General features: G+C 43.2%; 1 protein-coding gene across 7 annotated transcripts in view; it reads right to left on the bottom strand.

The window, feature by feature from the left end:
- Positions 1-17,487, bottom strand: part of LOC127340963 (Bowman-Birk type proteinase inhibitor I-2B) — a 30,262-nt gene extending 12,775 nt beyond the window's left edge. Inside the window, exons 1-4 of one of the 7 annotated variants that reach the window (XR_007875087.2) lie at positions 17,305-17,485; positions 17,045-17,210; positions 4,169-4,252; positions 2,820-3,053 (exon numbers count right to left, since the gene is read on the bottom strand). Coding sequence is in view for 4 of the 7 variants with exons in the window: in XM_051366734.2 (XP_051222694.1) it covers positions 16,897-16,951; positions 17,045-17,210; positions 17,305-17,437 (354 nt within the window). In the remaining 3 variants the exon portion in view is untranslated. Of the gene's footprint in view, positions 1-1,858; positions 2,504-2,819; positions 3,054-4,168; positions 4,253-14,775; positions 15,145-15,233; positions 15,485-16,151; positions 16,952-17,044; positions 17,211-17,304 lie in introns of those variants that run through there. The other 6 variants (XR_007875085.2, XR_007875086.2, XM_051366738.2 and 3 more) reach the window with 6 other exon arrangements.
- Positions 17,488-20,065: the final 2,578 nt, after the last annotated feature.

Genomic DNA, 20,065 nt, shown 5'->3' on the forward strand with positions numbered 1-20,065 from the left:
TCAACAGCAAAGTTTTTCACCTTGACAAGGTCTTGGATGGCATGGAGAGAGTTGGTCAAGGTTGGTTTAGGAAAAGTCAAAACCAGGGGTGCAAAGTGGTGAAGATTTTATAAATGGGCAAAGTGACCATTATCACATGTATGTTGAATTTGAATTCTTCTTTGATTTGAATTGGGTTTGTTTGATGCAAAAGGGTTTGTTTTTGATATATAGGTGTTTTACAAGCAAGGGAGCAAGCAATGGTGGCCTTGATTGGAGTTTTGCAAAATTGGCTAAGTGTATGTGAGTGAGAAATGGAATTTTCTCATTATTTGATTTCTCTCCATTTGATTTGATTTTTCTTGACTCCAAAGTGATTCTTATTAGTTTAGGAACATTTCCAAACCATTGAAACCATTCCAAAAGGTCTAGTTCAAAGATTTGCAAAAATGGCCATAACACATAAGAGGTGATATTCCAATTTTTTTCTTATTCTTGTAATTTGTTCCCCTTGCTTCACTTGGGCAAGGTTGGGGGTCAATTTAGGGTTAGATTATGTTTAGAGATGGTGTCACACCATTTGTGTAAGTTATAAAGGCATAGGTCAAGGTTTGGGTAAAATGGCTATGTGTCACATATGCCTCTATGCATATGTTGCATTTGATTTTTAATTTGATTGTTCTTGGCCCATTTGATGTTGTTGAGTGTTGAAATGGTATAGAGGAGTGATCCAACCATTCACATCAAGTCCTGGGGTCAAGATTCTCAAATTCACAAATTTGCATTTTACTCTCATATGCCTCTATGGCATTTTTAGTTTCTTTTTATTTTCTTTTGTTTCAACTTGGATTGGGTTTGAGAAGTACTAGATAAGGTTTATGAAGGTTTTACAATCCTCTAAATAAAGTGGGAAGGCCTAGGGTAAAGTTTTACAAAAATAGCCATAGGCACATATGCCCTTTTTCTTATTTAAATTCTTTTTAATTTATTTTTAACTTGGATGGTAAAAAGGGGTGTGAGGTTTAGGGTTTAAGATTATTTCAAATACTAATTAAACAAGCAATCATGGCAATAGCACAAGAATTAAACAAGATCTCTATGTATCAAACTTAATTCAATAAAAGTTTTTGTTGGTTCCAAAATTTGGAACTAGGGAAATTCATTTTGTTTGTTTTGAATTTTTTGGGATGTTACAAACCCTTCCCCCTTAATCAAATCTCGTCCCGAGATTTTAAGAAAAGTTAGGTTCCTAAGAAAGATTGAGCAGTGAGATTAACAGGGGAACATACTTGGCATGGCCTGAGGGGCTTCCTGGGCTTCATTGGCAGTCATGTGGTAGAAACGGCCGTTGTTGTTGTTCTGGTTCCTTCTTCCTGCAAATCGGCGCTGTTGCTGAGCAGGTGCAGCGGTATTGGCGGTAATCTTGGCAAGCTTCTTGGGGCACTCATTGGAGTAGTGACCCACAGCTCCACATTCATAGCAGTTGATGGTGGACTTGTCTTTGGGGTTGACGAGAACAACGTTACTTCCAGTCACTGGGGCAGTATTGGGGTGGTTGTTGTTGCCATTGGGGTGGTTGTTGTTGTTGTTGTTGGTGTTGTTGTTGTTGTTGTTGTTGGTGTTGCGATTGTTGTTATTGTTGTTGTTGGCAAGCTGTTGAAGTGCTGCAAGGTTGGCTTGGCGTTCAGCTCATTCAACTTCCCTATCTTCCAGCATGGTTTGCAACATCTGCATCATAGCATCTTGATTTGCGCTACGGGTTGGAGGGGCCATCTGAACAGTGAGGTAGATGATAAGATAAGAGGGAAATTTCTAGGGTTTGTTTTGTTAAAGTTTTAAAAAGTTCATAACTTGAAAAATTTGAGTAGTGTTGCGGGGGTAAAAACCAACAACACTTTTTCATTCATACCAAGCATCACACATTACAAATCTAACACACCGTTGGTTTGAAGAACCATTCATTCGCTCTACGATACACGGGGAATCCTGATACAACTCACACCTACGAAAGTGCTTTAAAGATACTACTCTTCAGGGGGATTCTTCTTCTTCACGGGTAATGTGCTTGGCGAAAGGCGAGGGCGTTGTCCAACTCCTTGCGGATCTTGTACAACATGAAGTCCAGGTGTGCCACATAGTGGTTCATCTCCGGGTGCGGGGGCATGGTTATTGGTCTTCCCATGGGATCATGTCTTGGGTAGTAAATGAAGAGGGTATTCTTGAGCTTGTTCATGTTTTGTCCGCACAGACGGGCAATTCCTTCTTGCATGGCTCTTACTAGTCCTTCGTTCCAAGTGTTTCCCGTTACAGAAAACCATATGGTTTCCCATATTGGGGCTCCAGGATTTCTTCGTAGATCTGCCGAAACTTCCCACCGAGGTGGTCCTCCCAGCTGATTTTTTAGGGGTGTTCCGAAGAACTCGGGATACAGGTGTCCTAGATATTCCACTAGTTGCTTCAAATCCTTTTCGAACATCAGTTCTCCTCCGTGACCAAGCTGATAGCCCTCCCATTTGTACTTCATCTATGAACAAAGAGGAGGAGTAAGTTAGAGAAGTAGTCCAGTGTGCAAAATTTTATGTAGGATGGCAAGGAAAAGTAGGGCATGAATTTCTCATTTTGAAAAAGATCTCAAGGATAAGAGTGAGAATAAGTTTTTCGCAAATATTCACTTCTTTGGTTTTGAAACTAAGTTTTGCAGACGTCCATTCTAACTAGGGTCTCCTAAGGTCAAACAATGGCTCTGATACCAACTTGTCAACACCCGGTTTTTTAAGTCCAGACGCCTATCATGCCGTACATCGCAATCCCAGGAATATTGTTGTTGCGAGACATAATAGTTGAATATCATAAGTCATCATTCATTACATCCATAGTCGTCTTACAAATAGAGATCACATGATCCAATATTACACAAATAGTTGATCTAATGATCAACGAACATATTACATGGCGGAAGCGTAACGGAAGTGGACTATCTAATCCACAGGCCAACGTCTGACGTCAGAAGATTCCCTAGTTGTCGTAGGCGTCCTGCTGGTCGTCATCTTCATACTGCTGTTCAGCTTCATAGTCTGGCCATTTGAATAGCCAGGGACAAAGCCATGAGTACTTTGAAGTACCCGCAAACTAATACTAATGTAAGTACTAAAATTGCTATTGAGAGTGTTCGAAGCTCTAAGGTTATTTGCAGAAAGCCAAGTTTTAGTTTGGAAACATTTTTAGAAAAACAACTCCTCATGTGCTAACTAACTCAAGTGGGAACATTAGTGTCATTCCCACAACTCTGTTGTGATTCAAACTCAAAGTCACCTTTCAAATTCACTTCACAAATCACCATTCATATTTTTAGAAAAAAGTTCTGATGACGGAACAGTATGGCCTTCCCAACTGTCCATGACCGCGGACGCGGCTATTCGAATAGGTTAAACTCTGCATAGGTTGTACACTTGTGCCACACCAATTACAATAGTTCGTCAGGGGTAACTGTCCCTGATTTATCGTACGCAGTACGCGAACTACCAATCCTAACCTTTCATTTACATACCCTAGTATAGGCACCTCTCCCCATGAGTTTGGCCTCCCGGTGAAAGCAAACCGCCAACCCGGGAACTGCACAGGGCTTGGGTAGGACATTCACCTCATTTCACGTCAATTCACTTTCAATGGAGGCACCCTCAGCATAACCCCGATGACGCTTGTTCAGAGGGAACCCATACTAAAATACATAAGTTTCCAGCTAAGCCTTACCCAAATTCAGGTATTGTGGGGGTACTTGTAAAATTGGAATGGTATCGCATCCGAACCCAACCATCAGTTTTTGTAAAGTTCACCATGTCATTCACCAGTCAGCTTCACCTTCAAAATCTTTCAATAGAATGACTCATCATTCCAAGGTTTTCAAAGTTATTTCATTTCACAAGTTCCCAACTAGAGTAGTCACTTTTAATTTAGCACTAGCATCTAAGTATTAGGGGTGCTAAGTAATTTGCTTTGCTTCTAGGCTAACATTGATACTCTTATACTAATCCAATACTAACCAAGTGAATCATAAATCAAAAAGTACTTTGATAAAACAAAAGTAATAAAGCTTGTAAAGTAAAACTTGGAAATAGGATCATGAACATAAAATAAATGGGGGATGCCTTTCTCATGGTGAGCTTTGCACTTTGCAAGAGTATTATCTTGCCTTGGTTGGGGAATTGGTCAAAGTGGTCTTCTTCTCCTTGGAAGTAGACCTCCTCCTCCTCTTGATACTCCTTGGTACTAGCGTCTAAAATATGAATACAGGGTATACAATCATCATACCAAACTTAAGTACTAAACTAAGCACACACATGAGTCACGCAACTTAAGCTAGCATCACACACTACTATTAAGTTGGTGGAGGTGTTTTCTTATTTAAGAAAAATAATTTCCTCTCATACTAATTTAGGTGTTACTTTTAATTCCTTAGAGAAATAATTTCCTCTCATTATCTTATTACAATTTAATTTCCTTCATGAAGAATATATGACCTAGGTTGACCAAAGTCAACCTAGGTCATACTCATCATTTAAGAAAATGATTTAAATGAGGTGAAGCACCTCATACAATTTAATCCTAACATGGTAATGATTTAACATCATTAAACAATCATATGAGAACCTATAGACCAGGGTCTCTATCTCAATTTGAAATGTTCATGACAAGATTTAAATGAGAGAGAAACTCCCATGTGAATTTTGAATAGTTTTGGACAATATCTTTGACTAGAAATAGCCATATAGTCCTTTAATTAAACTAGGCCATGATCATTCAAAGTAAGCATGACATATTTTTGCTGAAACAATTAGTGAAAGTGAAATTTGATTTATAGGAGTTAGAATCAACTCAAAAGCATTTTTGGTTGATTTTTAATAATTGTTTGAAGTCATAAAAGTCTCTGCATTGTTATCTTTTCTATTTGAATTCTACAACAGATATTGGTTTGCATCCGGCGGGGTTAGTTAGATAATTTGATATGCTTTCCAGAACATTTTGATTTGCTAAATTTGGGTTTGTGGATTTGAAACTATTCAATTTATAGCAAAGCATCAGTATAGAAATCAAACTGAAATGATTTAATTTGAAAATGGCTCAGTGGGCTAGGCGGGAAAGCAATTGGGCCGAACGATTTAAATCGCAGAAGGGCCAGCCCAACTAACGACGCGGGCCAGCTGACAATGGGTCCCACGGGTCAGCGAGAGTAACTCGCCGAAGCGGTATGGGCTAACCTCGACCGTGCGATTAGATGAAGATCTGACGGTTGTGCGTCGTCGTCACCGTCGGGGAGAAGGGCTTGCGGCAGCAGCGGAGGTAGGGGTTCGGCGGCGTGCTGGAGCTCCGGCGAGGGGTGGCGACGTGCGGCGGCGACGTTGTCGTGGAAGGGGAAGCAGATGTTGCAGACGGCGGCTCAGATGGTGGCCGAAATCGGCGGCTTGCTTGGTGGTGGTGCTGCGGGACTTCAGCTTGCAATAGGGCGTCTGCCGGCGACAATGTGGTTGGGAGAGGGGCGGTGGAGGATCAGAGAGAGGAGAGGAGTCGAATGGTGTGAGAAATCCTTGGCGGAGTGGTCTCCTTTTATAGTGTCGAGAGGGTGGCCGTGGCGGAGCTGGCAGGTCGACGGCGATGTCGTCGTTCCAAGGCGACGAAGGGGCAAGGGATGGGCGCATCGGGTTCCTGGTGTCACAGTGATCACAGCGCGCGTCTAGGCGAGGTCAGGGGTGGAGTGGTCGCATCGTCATCTTCCTCGCATCCTGACAGTACGGTGGCGGACGATCGCTGACGAGGGCGTCGTCTACAGCTGGTCCCCGGTCAAATGGAGTTGTCTGGGAGGTAGATGGTACCGTGGCGAGGCGACTGGTGCATGGGGAGAGCGAGGGGAGGCGTGAGGCGACGGGGCACAACGGCGTCCTGTCACGTCCAGGGACATGTCCTGGCGCGCTCTGGGCGTCGTGGGCGCATCGGGGCGTGCGGGTTCCTGGCCAGTGGCGACGTTTTCTCGGTCAATGGCGTGCACGAGCAGAGGCAGGGGAGTGAGAGGGAGGCAGTTGACATGGTGAGGGAAGCTGGATGTGAGAGGAGGGAGTGATGGCATGGTGGTGACTTGCCATGCCACGACATGCATTGTCATGGTCGTGGTGACCAAGCTGCAGTGAGGCAGAGGCATGGAGGCTAGCAGGGGTGCAGAGGGAGGCAGTGGAGGCCAGGGGTGAACTTGGTCCAAGTTGAAAATCAGCATGGGCTTCAATTTAGATTCTGCCCACAAGGTGTTTGTATAAATGGCCGCAAGAGAATTTTTGTAAAATTTTGGAAAACTTTTTGGTGGATCTCATTCATATATTCAGAGAGGTAGAATGATGGTGGTGGTCAATTTGGTGTTGATTTGCAAAGTTTCAAAATTGGGGTTGATCTTCTCTTTGTTTCAATGTCTCCCCTTGTCTCATCTATTCTGGTCAACCTGGTCAAAGTCAGCACTGGTGGTCAACAGCAAAGTTGTTCACCTTGATAAGGTCTTGGATGACATAGAGATAGTTGGTCAAGGCTGGTTTAGGAAAAGTCAAAACCAGGGGTGCAAAGTGGTGAAGATTTTATAAATGGGCAAAGTGACCATTATCACATGTATGTTGAATTTGAATTCTTGTTTGATTTTAATTGGGTTTCTTTGATGCAAAAGGGTTTGTTTTTGATATATAGGTGTTTTACAAGCAAGGGAGCAAGCAATGGTGGCCTTGATTGGAGTTTTGCAAAATTGGCTAAGTGTATGTGAGTGAGAAATGGAATTTTCTCATTATTTGATTTCTCTCCATTTGATTTAATTTTTCTTGACTCCAAAGTGATTCTTATTAGTTTAGGAACATTTCCAAACCATTGAAACCATTCCAAAAGGTCTAGTTCAAAGATTTGCAAAAATGGCCATAACACATAAGAGGTGATATTCCAAATTTTTTCTTATTCTTGTAATTTGTTCCCCTTGCTTTACTTGGGCAAGGTTGGGGGTCAATTTAGGTATAGATTAGGTTTAGAGATGGTGTCACACCATTTGGGTAAGGTATAAAGGCATAGGTCAAGGTTTGGGTAAAATGGCTATGTGTCACATATGCCTCTATGCATATGTTGCATTTGATTTTTAATTTGATTGTTCTTGGCCCATTTGATGTTGTTGAGTGTTGAAATGGTATAGAGGAGTGATCCAACCATTCAAATCAAGTCCTAGGGTCAAGATTCTCAAATTCACAAATTTGCATTTACTCTCATATGCCTCTATGGCATTTTTAGTTTCTTTTTATTTTCTTTTGTTTCAAATTGGATTGGGTTTCAGAAGTACTAGATAAGGTTTATGAAGGTTTTCCAATCCTCTAAATAAAGTGGGAAGGCCTAGGGTAAAGTTTTACAAAAATAGCCATAGGCACATATGACCTTTTTCTTATTTAAATTCTTTTTAATTTATTTTTAACTTGGATGGTAAAAGGGGTGTGAGGTTTAGGGTTTAAGATTATTTCAAATACTAATTAAACAAGCAATCATGGCAATGGCACAAGAATTAAACAAGATCTCTATGTATCAAACTTAATTTAATAAAAGTTTTTGTTGGTTCCAAAATTTGGAACTAGGGAAATTCATTTTGTTTGTTTTGAATTTTTTGGGATGTTACAAGATTCCACGTTGTTGCTGACAGCGGTAGTGCGCCATGCCAACGTCAGCAAGCAACAACCTTCAAAAGTGATTTCTTTCTCCTACTAGTCGATTAAACCTTGGTTTCTCACTGAGGGAAAATGTAACATCCCAAGATTTCAATAAATAAAAGGAGTTCCCCATATTCAAAAATGAGAACCAACAAAAACTTTTATTAACTTATGTGCCATGCATAGTGCTCATTCTCAATTCTTGTGTTATTGCAATGATGATTTCTTGTGTGCTCACCAATGAAGCTAAAACCCTAGCATATGGTCCTATGATCCATAAGAGAGAAAGAAAAAGAAATGAGAAAAATCCAAATCAACACATACATGTGCTTATGGCCATTTTTGTCAAATCACAACCTAGGCCAATATGGTTTGTGCCATTGGTTGGAGAATGTTATTAAACACTTAAGAACACCATATGAATCAAAGAAACTCAAATAAAATAAAATTTGAATTCAAAATGAGCTCACATAAGCTAATGGTCAAAACTGCCATTTATATCATGAGACCTACTTAGAGCCTATGTATTAAGAAATTTTTAAACTAAACAACCTCAACTCTTTGCACCTCATCCAAGACCTCATCAAGGGGAACAACTTTGGTAAAGCACACACCTCTGCAAATTCTTTCCAAATTCAAATTATCATCAAGCAAAGTAGCAACATTCAAATAGATTCTAGATTGTGCCATTTTTGAAATCTTGCAAATCAATTCAAATTTGCACACCACCACCACCATTGTGTGCCAAATAATATATGAATCCACTCCACCAAAATTCACTGCATAATTCGAAAATTCCTTTCATGCGGCCATTTGACCGAACACTTGGTGTGCACCCTGCTGCCAACTCCATACATGATTTTGTCCAGTGTGTTTTTGCCCTAACCATCCATCCTATGTCATCATTAGTACCCCTATCTACTCCTTGCACAATTCCAGGCCTGGAGACACACTAGTTTGCACAAAATATTCCAAAACAATGTCATGCCGTGCATGACATGAACATCATCATGCCACCCCTCTCTCCCTTCACCTCAGCAATGCACCAGCATGACCTGGCTCTTCCTCACACCGCCCTCGTCACGCTCGTGCCCTCCCTCGTCCAGTAGACCCCCTGCACTGGCCAGCCCACACACGCCCAATGACGTCCACGACGCGCAAGAGCGCACCTCGACACGCTCTGGACGCGCCAGAACGTCATCGCCGCACGTCAGCCTCGTCCTCCCCTCGCTCCCTCTGCGCGCTAGTCGCCTCGCCGTTGACCCTGCAACGTCCCAGACATGCTCATTGGCCCGCGGGAAAGCTGTAGCCGACGCCACCATCGACGTCCTCCGCCTGTACCCGCGACAGAGACAATGATCGCCTGCCCTCGTCACTGCGTGGTTTTCCCTGCAGTCAAGCCCTGTGTGACCGCAACGACAGCGCCAACACGCCTGCGTCATCGCCCAGCTCGCCGCGCCCCTGTAGACGCGTCGCCATGGATGACCTCACCGCAGCACCACGGCCTCCCCCCGCCGCTATAAAAGGAGGCCTCCCATCTCTCAAATCTTCACACCACCAGCATCCCCTCCTCTCAGAACCTCTCCTCGACCATCTCCACCGCCACACTAGCCACCGTAGCCCTCCAATTTCACAGCCGGAGCCCGTGGAACCGCCGCAGAAGGAGGAGAAGATTGGCGCCACCCCCAGCGACGCCACCGGTACCAGGCGAGCCGCCGTCCTCGACAACGTCGCCGCGCACATCGCCGACCATCACCGGAGCGCCGATGAGCTCTCCGACCCCCACCCACGCCGCCAGTAAGCCCACCTCTCACCGTCGATGACGATGCACCTGAGCCGTTGGATCACGATCTAATCGTGAGTCCCAGATCAACTCATACCGTTTCGCGGTTTATTATTCGCTGACGGGTGGAGCCCACCATGTCAGGAAGCCCACGTGTGCGAGACGCGCTGCTGGGCTAGTTTCTCCTTTTCTGCCTCTTCGGCCCATTTAGTCTTTCCCGCCAAGCCAATGAATTCAAATTGGGTTTTTCAATTTCAATTCAAATTCAATACTGGATCCTTTTTCAAATTTGAATAGAATCAAATCTACTGAACCAAATTTGATGATTTTTATATATTCGGAAAGCTTAGAAAATTATCTAAACAACAATCCAAGATTAATTGTAGAATTAATGTAGTAAAAATAACACGGCAGGGCCTTTTGCAAATTCAAACATTTATTAAAAATCAACTCTAAATGATTTTGAGTTGATTCCAACTCTCATGAATCACATTTCATATTGTCAAATTGATTATGTAAAAATATGACATGGTTGCTTCGTATGATCATGAGCTAGATGCAAATAATGGCTATGTAGTCATTTCTAGCTCATTTAAATCATTTCAAATTTGGAATTTCAAATCTATGAGATGTAGCATCTCATTTAAATCATCTTCCCAATTAATGTGAAGTAAAGTGATGACCTTAGTTGCATGGTCTCATTATTGCTTACTTGAGGATATTAAATCAAAGTAGGATTTAAATTGCATGAGGTGTAATACCTCATTTAAATCATGTTTCTCAAATGATAATTGTGAAGTGTTGACCATGGTCAACATGTGTTCATACCTTGTTATTTGAGGAGATTAAATCTTAACAAGATTCAATGAGAGGAAATTATTTCTCCTAAGAACTATATCAAAACACTAATAGAATTTTCAATGAGAGGAAATTATTTTACAAACACTAAAGAAGAAATCCTAGTATGATGTTGAGGGGAAATTATTTTACAAACACTAAAGAGGAAATTATTTCTCCTAAGAACTATATAAAAACACTAATAGAATTTCAATGATTGGGATGATGCTAGATCATCTTGTGTGAGCCATTAAGGCTAATTAGTCTACTTATGTATTGTTTGGTGATTGTATCCTCGTATTCGTTTATAGACGCTAGTACCGGAGACGATCTGGAGGAGGAGGTCTTCTACCAAGAGGAAGAAGAAGAGAACTTTGATCACTACCCCCAATCAAGGCAAGCTATACTCTTGCAAGTTACCCAAATGCAAAGCTCTTCTAGAGGAAGGCACCATTACATGTTACTTTGTGTTTAATGATCCCAACCCAAGTTTTTACCTTACAAGTTTTTGACTTTGGTTTTTCAAAGTTTATTTTTGATTCATGATTCACTTGGTCTAGATATGGAGTAGTACCAGAGCATCACACTTAGCCTAGAGAGCTACAGGTTAATTAGTACCCCTCATGACTAGTTGCTAGTGCTAAAACTAAAAGTGACTACTCTAGATGGGAACATGTGAAAACCTTGGAACGATTAGTCATTCTATTGAAAGATTTTGAAGGTGAATATGACTTGTGAATGACATGGTGAATTTTACCAAAAACTGATGGTTGGGTTCGGATGCGATACCATTCCAATTTCAAGTACCCCCACAATACCTGAGTCTGGGTAAGGCTTAACTGGAAACTTATGTATTTTAGTATGGGTTCCCTTTGAACAAGCGTCATAGGGGTTATGCCGAGTCTACCTCCATTGAAATGTGAAATGAAGTGAAATGAGGTGACTGTCCTACCCAAGCCCTGTGCAGTTCCCGGGTTAGCGGTTTGCTATCACCGGGAGGCCAAGCTCATGGGGAGAGGTTCCTATACTAGGGTATGTAAATGAAAGGTTATGATTGGTAGTCTGCGCACTGAGTGCGATAAATCAGGGCCAGTTACCCCTGACGGATTACTGCAATTATTGTGGCACAAGTGTACGATCTCTGCAGAGTGTAAACCTATTCGAATAGCCGCGTCCGCGGTGATCAGAACTTTTCCAAAAAGGGTGACTTATGAATTGAACTTGAAAGGTGACTTTGACTTGAATCGCAACAGAGTTGTGGGAATGACACTAATGTTCCCACTTGAGTGAAGTTAGGCAAATGAAGAATCTTGTTTACTAAATACTTATGAAACAAAACTGGCTTTATGCAAATGAACCTAGAGCTTAGAATTCCATTGATATAGTTGATACTGCTTACACTAGTATTAGTTTGCGAGTACTTTAAAGTACTCATGGCTGTGTCCCTGGCTATTCAAATGGCCAGACTATGAAGAGGAAACCCAGTACCACGATGAAGGACAGCAGGACGTCTACGATAACTAGGACTACTCCTGACGTCAACAGTTGCCTGTGGAGCAGATGGACCTCTACTACGTATTCCCGCTATTGTGTTATGTATTTGATCCTTAGATCAATTGTTGTAATAAGACTGGATCCTGCGAACCTTTTGATGTAAGACTATTATGGTGTTGTAATGAATGATGTTCTGTAATATCAATCTATTATGTCTCGCAAAAACAATACTCCTGGATTGCGATGAATGGCATAATAGGCATCTGGACTTAAAAATCCGGGTGTTGACAGAAAACTTGCTGTTGTGTTCATCATACCTTCCTGTTGGGGTTTCCCAACTGCACTACATCATTTCTACTAGTGAGAGTTCTCTATGTACCTCAAGATCTCATGATAGAGATGAGGACATACAAGGTTGACCAACACTAATGACTCTATGTTAAGTGCTTTTGTTAGTAGAGGAACCTTAATAATAATTTGATTGATAACTAAGTGATCGAGAACAATGATTTTGAAATAGAAATGGGCTAGGCAAGTACCTCACGTTGGTTACTAGCTAAAAGCAAAGGCAGGGGATCCCTCGGGTAATGCCTTTGTCCGCGTGGTTTTTCTCGCCTATTCGAGAAACGAATAAAAATTCGGCCGTCTTCTAGCTAGTGGTAACCATAGTAGGTAAAATAAAATTATCAAAAATTATGGGTGAGCAACGGCCACCCACTTGGTACGGCCATGCATACAGCCCATGAGAGAATGACATCAACTGGTGATCGTGATCAATGTTAAGAAAGGAAAGTTCAAGACAAGCATATCAAGAATATTATGCTTGAATCTTGTCGTCCATTGGGTGGTAATGGATATGTGAAGATGTGCTCCACTTGAAGCTAACTCATAGTGGTGTATGGGGGAAAAATTATGAGTCTTCACAAAGCCACATGATCAAGGGAAGCATTTTTTCTTAAATGGAGCTTGAACCGTTGAGATCAAGATCAAGCGGGATGCATAAGGCAAAGGTATGGGATTGATAGGTTTTCCTTTTTACCGGTCACACGGTGGTTGTTGGGAGACCGGGTTATAGGATAGATAGCCGCACTATCAAGAGGGGATTTTGGTTGGGTAACTTTATCGCACAGCGTTAGGGATCTAATCCTTTGCATACTTTCCATCCACTAATTTTTTTGCTTCTCCGTGTTTCTCTATGTGAGGTTGTTGAGCTTGTTTCTAGCTTTCCAACAAGCCAAATTCACCGAAAACAGAATTTGTATGCATCTTCTATTGCGCTTTCGCATTTTTACATGTTCTTAGGTTGGAGACATCTTCCTAATATTTCCAGTTTTTGTGCGGCTCTATTCGTCGTTATCTTTCCAATAAATTTTATTTCATCTTAATCGGAGCTCGGAAACTCTCTGAAAGCTTAGTTCTTTCGAGAAAACTGCACATTGAGGTTTCTTTGTGAAACTGGCGGCCAAAGCGGTAGCACCCGCCCCACCGCTAGAATAACCTGCCGAGCACCACACCCGCCGAACCACCTTACTAGCTGCCCTTTCAGCTAAGGTCTGTAGCCAGCTGGTCGGTTCGGCGCAGGTGCTATAGCTATACCGGCCCAATGGAATGGATTGCCAGATGATCTGACATGATGGTTGTTTCGTCGGTATGTTCGACGGCCATTCATGCACTTCGGCCTCCCAATACGGTGGTAGGACTATCCCAATAGTCTGGGCTCTAGTTGTTCCGATGATAGCTTCGACACTGGAGGATTGACTCACGAGATACTATCCAAACAGCTAGTTCCATCTTGGACTATAAATAGCCATTCTTCCTCCTTGAGGATGTGAGGTCAACCATTACACTTGCTCTGTCTCATACTATATTTTTGAACCTCAAAATGTTGCTTCCTCTACATTCCCTCCTCTGTTTCTTGCATCTTCTTGAAGGATTTGGAAGAGTATATCTAGATCTACAATCTCCACCAATTAATTTCTCCTCTAAGTGAGGGGAACTCTTCTAATCTAGATATTGGAGTCAGTTGTTGATTTCCTCTTTTGTTTTTTCTCCGTAGTTTTTCTATAGAACTTATTTCTTTGGTGGGATTTGAGTGTGAAGGAGGTGTTCCTGCTTTTGCATTCGTTGTATAAGTGTTGACCTCTCTATTATGATTAGTTCAAGCGAGAAACCGTGAGCTTATTACTCCTGGAGGGTGACCTCCTAGCTGACTTGGCGGTTGGTGTTTCGGGGATCCCATGTTTGTTTTTCGTGGAGGTTGTTAAGTGGTTGTGGAGCTTGTCATCTCTGGAGTGAAGGAAAAGTTACCCTTAAGGGTAAGGCATTTGTCCTTCGTGGTATTGGATTGCAGAAGAAGGTAATCTTTCGTGGAGTTCAGGAGACCTTCGTGGTATCCCATCTTTGGAGTACCTCACTTCGTGTGAGGGAACACATGGATACATGATAATCGTCTCCGCGTGCCTCGGTTAACTCTATACCTGAGTTTACCTTCGTTGTGATAGCCTTCATGCATGGTTGAACTACTTATATATTGCTATAATTTGTATTTCATATACCTCATGTCTCTCTTGCTTAGCTTAAGTTCTTGCTGTTGCACTTAGTTCAGCCTAGCTTATTTAGGTTGTATGCTTGTAGAATAACCATTAGTTTCACTTTGCAATCTTTAAAGCCAAATTTGTAATTGTTTTTAAAACGCTTATTCACCCCCGTCTAGGCGACATCTCGTACTTTCAACGGGACTCATCGCCTGACCGTCTTGGGAGAGGAGACGGTCCATCTCACTGCTAAGGAGGACCCTTGTCATTTTTCCATTCGCCGGGTGCTCTCACTAGCCCTATCATGGGTTGGGTTCGGCCTGGTGACGCCGGATTACTAATTGAGCCGTACCGGTGTTAAAAATTGTTGGGATCGGCTGGCTCTGATTTTTAACGCCAAAACCTGCCATAGCCCTTTTGGGGGTCCCGAGTGGAGTGGAGATGCTCTAATGTAAAATCTTTCAGATATTTTAAGATAGGCTACACATGTACAACTAAAGGGGTGAACCTGCACTCTAAAACACGTTTAAGTACATACATTTATGAAAGGCGCTAAAAGATCTTGTATGAGTGTATCAGTGAATGATGAGTTACGAATTCAAATGCATCGTGTCCATGTGGTGTTTACTACGGCGAATAATCGTCCTGTAGGATAGCGACATTCTACCTAATATGGTCCTCCTGTCATTTTCTCCTCATGTACCCCGTGGGAAAATTCACCTCGTCATGCTTATCTAGACCTTGCATTGCCTTACGACGATGGTTATGCATCATCCACTCCATGTGTTACATTAGAGTTTCTCATGGCTCCCTGCAAAAAAAAAAAAGAGTTACTCGTGGCTGCTCAAGTCCTTATCCTTATATCCATACATTAGATTAGACTTAGGCATGGCTGCTCACCGTTGTATCCATGGCGATTGTCTCCTGGTTAATTGTCCGCTCATTGCTTTACATAGGGTTATGCTCCAAATCACCTTTGAAGGCTCTGCTAGCTTAAATTGGACTGATGTAGCTTCAGCTGGTACGTGCCAGAGGGTCTTCATGGACATTGTTTTCAGGAAATTTAGTGAGCTACATATGTGCAATCAACTGGGGACGCCTTCTGTTTTACCAGACCTGTGTTTGTCTTCGGGTCCATCCTTTAGTCAAATCTAAATCGATTCAGATAACTTGATCATATATTTGTGAAGTACTTTGTTCGATTCTAAATATTTTTCATGAATTCAATGATGAGTATTTAGGACCGGAGAGTACTAAATTTTCCATACTACTCCCTCCAATTTAAGAAATAAGGGGTTTTGTCAGACGTGCTTTTTGTTTGAAAAAAAAATGATTCAAATATATAAAAATCGTATGTATGAAATTAAATTAGCATCATTAAAAAATGTTTTTTAATACAATCCAATGATACTAATTATATATAATATAATCAATATTTTGTTGCTCAATTTTTATGATTAAGATTTGTTTTAAAATACGCGTGCGCTTTACTCTTAAGACGGAGGTACTAGTAAGTTAGAGTCGTATTGAACTACAAGAACTTGTTGGAAGCAAAGTGATGTACTTGAATTTCAACTGTCTTTATTCATAGCTTCTTGACCCATCATACATGTTGCAGGAGGTCTTTATTTTATTGTTTCACGCATCAGCGAGAAGATAGAAGAGCAACGCGCACCACCGTCATCGTCGGTGATCGGGCGATCAACGGCGGTGCTGACCTTGAGAGCGTGATTACTAGCTAGTTACCGACGTTGCTACCCTCAATGGTGCACCTGGGCCCGGGCCACCCACGGAACACGTCTTGGCAGACGTGGCGGGAAGAGTTCGACGTGGAGGCTGCGCAGTCCTTGCAGGTGGCCGCGCACTGGTCTACCTCATCGTCACAACGGCAGATCGGAGGGATAGACTTGGTGCATGGTGCGAGGTCGCAGCAATTCTTGGCTACCGTTCGCGCGCAACGAAAAATCCTTGGTACTATAGTAGTTCTCTCCGTTTCGTGGTGGATACCCGCTCCTTCTCTCTCCCTTGAGGAACCCTCTCTTCCCCTTCGTTCCTGGCCTCTCTCCCCCTTGCCTCCGGCGGCCACGGTGGCCGGCGGTGGGAGGGAGGGAGGTCCAGTGGAATTTAGATAGGTTTCCAAATAATGTAGATCTCAGTTTCAGAGGGCTTCTTCTCTTCCTCAGTTCGTCCTTGGTGGCCGGGCTCTGGGATGCGGAAGCTGTCCGTGACGGCGGATCTGCGGTGCATCCTCCTCCTCGGGGATGCTTTGTACAGGAGGTTTGGCCGGCGGCTTTCCGAGCTGTTGGTGGGCGAGTGGAGTTGGTGATCCAAGTACTGGGTCGGTGGCATCTTGGTGGTGGACCTGGCGTTCGGCCTCGACGACGTCGATGGCAAGCGGCGGCTCCGGCTGTCGAGGAGTATGGGGACAGTCCAAAGCCCGTCTGGGCGATCGCGCTTCTTCATGTCCATCGATGGCAAGCGGCGGAGACGGAGGTTGCAGATAGTCCCTTGGGTTTCTTTGTATTTTCTGTTTCTTTGAGGGCTGTTCTGCATTTGTGCTTGGTTACGTGTTCTCTCTCTCGACCCTTCTGGTTGTTGCCGTGTGTATGCGTTGTAATCTGGACTTTGGATGAATGAACACGTGGTGGCTTTCAAAAAAAAAAAAAAAAAAATTCCATGGCCTGCATATCGGCCCGGGGTTGCCGACGTACCTGTCGTTGCAGACGAAGAGGGACGGGTGCGCCGTGGACGGCACGCAGCTCTTGCACGCGGCGTCGCACTGCTCCACCTCGTCGGCGCAGTGGCAGATCGGCGGGATCGACCTGGTGCACGGCGCCAGGTCGCAGCACTTCCACGGCCTTGCCGGCGCCGGTGCTACTGCATGCAAGACCTCGAGTTCACGCACTAGCAAACGGAACCAGGAAAGAAAGATTGACGGCGCGCGCGCGAGCTCTGCCGATGCGTCACGTACCTTGGGTGTCGCTCGGGAGGCGAATGGTGGCAGCGGCGGAGGGGTTGCCGGCGACGAGGAGGGCTCCCTCGAGCGAAAGCATCAGCAGGATGTTTGCGCTAAGACACCTCTGCATCTTCATCTTCATGGTCATGGCTGGTTACTTGGCTCGATTTGCTTCTTGAAGATGGGTAGGTAGCCCGTATATATATAGACGAACGCATCACCACACATTGGTAGCTGACCAGTATTATACGTGGAGCTAGCTAGATCGAGTGCCTTGACTACGAATAGTACATTATCAGTGAGCACGTGCCCGTGCTAATTATGACTAGTCGATCGTTTGAAAAGCCGGCCTTTCTCAAAGAACATCGGGCCTATCCGATCCACCTAACTTGTACTGTTAGCAAATTAACAAATGCATGCAATAAATTAAGTCGAATCCCCACCTAGGCCTACAGTTCCAAATATGCTCTATGCTTCGAGAATATTCGGTTACACGTATGAAAAGATATAATCTAAGAGCATCTCCAGCCGCATCCCCCAAAACGTCTCCAAACCGCGCCGGATTGAGCTTTTAGGGGACGTGTTTTGTTCGTGCCGCCTTTGGAGGATGTCGCTCCCCAGCCGCGTCCCCCAAACGTCGCCCCCAAAAGAATATTGGTGCACGAAAATAAATGTTTTCATTCAATTTTGATTATATATTACAAAGTTTGAATGAAAACGGCTAGATTTCATCTAAACCTAGACTACTGACCGCCCGGCGGTGCGTTCAACGGCCCCATGATGACGCGTAGAGCACACGCCCGTTGGGAACCCCAAGTGGAAGGTGTGATGCGTACAGCAGCAAATTTTCCTCAGTAAGAAACCAAGGTTTATCGAACCATTAGGAGTCAAGGAACACGTGAAGGTCGTTGGTGACGGAGTGTAGTGCGGCGCAACACCAGGGATTCCGGCACCAACGTGGAACCTGCACAACACAATCAAAGTACTTTGCCCCAACGTAACAGTGAGGTTGTCAATCTAACCGGCTTGCTATAAACAAAGGATTAAATGTATAGTGTGGAAGATGATGTTTGCGAAGAACAGTAAAGAACAAGTATTGCAGTAGATTGTATTTCAGATGTAAAACAATGGACCGGGATCCACAGTTCACTAGTGGTGTCTCTCCAATAAGATAAATAGCATGTTGGGTAAACAAATTACAGTTGGGCAATTGAAAAATAAAGAGGGCATAACAATGCACATACATATCATGATGACTACTATGAGATTTAATCAGGGCTTACGACAAAGTACATAGACCACTATCCAGTATGCATCTATGCCTAAAAAGTCCACCTTCGGGTTAGCATCCGCACCCCTTCCAGTATTAAGTTGCAAACAACACACAATTGCATTAAGTATGGTGCGTAATGTAATCAACACAAATATCCTTAGACAAAGCATTGATGTTTTATCCCTAGTGGCAACAGCACATCCACAACCTTAGAACTTTCTATCACTGTCCCAGATTCAATGGAGGCATGAACCCACTATCGAGCATAAATACCCCCTCTTGGAGTTACAAGTATCAACTTGGCCAGAGCCTCTACTAGCAACGGAGAGCATGCAAGAACATAAACAACACATATATGATAGATTGATAATCAACTTGACATAGTATTCCATATTCATCGGATCCCAACAAACACAAAATGTAGCATTACAAATAGATGATCTTGATCATGATAGGCAGCTCACAAGATCTAACATGATAGCACAATGAGGAGAAGACAACCATCTAGCTACTGCTATGGACCCATAGTCCAAGGATGAACTACTCACACATCAATCCGGAGGCGATCATGGTGATCAAGAGTCCTCCGGGAGATGATTCCCCTCTCCGGCAGGGTGCCGGAGGCGATCTCCTGAATCCCCCGAGATGGGATTGGCGGCGGCTTCGTCTCTGGAAGTATTTCCGTATCGTGGCTCTCGGTAATAGGGTTTTCGCAACGGAGAGTTTAAGTAGGCGGAAGGGCAGAGTCGGAGGGCTGACGAGGGCCCCACACCATAGGGCGGCGCGGGGCCCACCCTGGCCGCGCGGCCCTGTGGTGTCAGCGCCTCATCGCCCCACTTCGTATCCCCTTCGATCTTTTGGAAGCTCCGTGGAAAAATAAGACCCTGGGCGTTGATTTCGTCCAATTCCGAGAATATTTCCTTTGTAGGATTTCTGAAACCAAAAACAGCAGAAAGCAGCAACTGGCTCTTCGGCATCTCGTCAATAGGTTAGTGCCGGAAAATGCATATAAATGACATAAAGTATATATAAAACATGTGAGTATCATCATAAAAGTAGAATGGAACATAAGAAATTATAGATACGTTTGAGAAGTATCAAGCATCCCCAAGCTTAGTTCCTACTCGCCCTCGAGTAGGTAAACGATAACAAAGATAATTTCTGAAGTGACATGCTATCATAATCTTGATCAATACTATTGTAAAGCATATGAGATGAATGCAGTGATTCGAAGCAACGGTAAAGACAATGATTTAAACAACTGGATCATATAGCAAAGACTTTTCATGAATAGTACTTTCAAGACAAGCATCAATAAGACTTGCATAAGAGTTAACTCATAAATCAATAAATTCATAGTAGAAAGCTTTGAAGCAACACAAAGGAAGATATAAGTTTCAGCAGTTGCTTTCAACTTCAACATGTATATCTCATGGATAATTGTCAACACAAAGTAATATGATGAATGCAAATAAGCAAGTATGTAGGAATCAATGCACACAG

Source organism: Lolium perenne, chromosome 3 (genome assembly GCF_019359855.2).
Source record: "Lolium perenne isolate Kyuss_39 chromosome 3, Kyuss_2.0, whole genome shotgun sequence".
NCBI classification, from domain to species: Eukaryota; Viridiplantae; Streptophyta; class Magnoliopsida; order Poales; family Poaceae; genus Lolium; species Lolium perenne.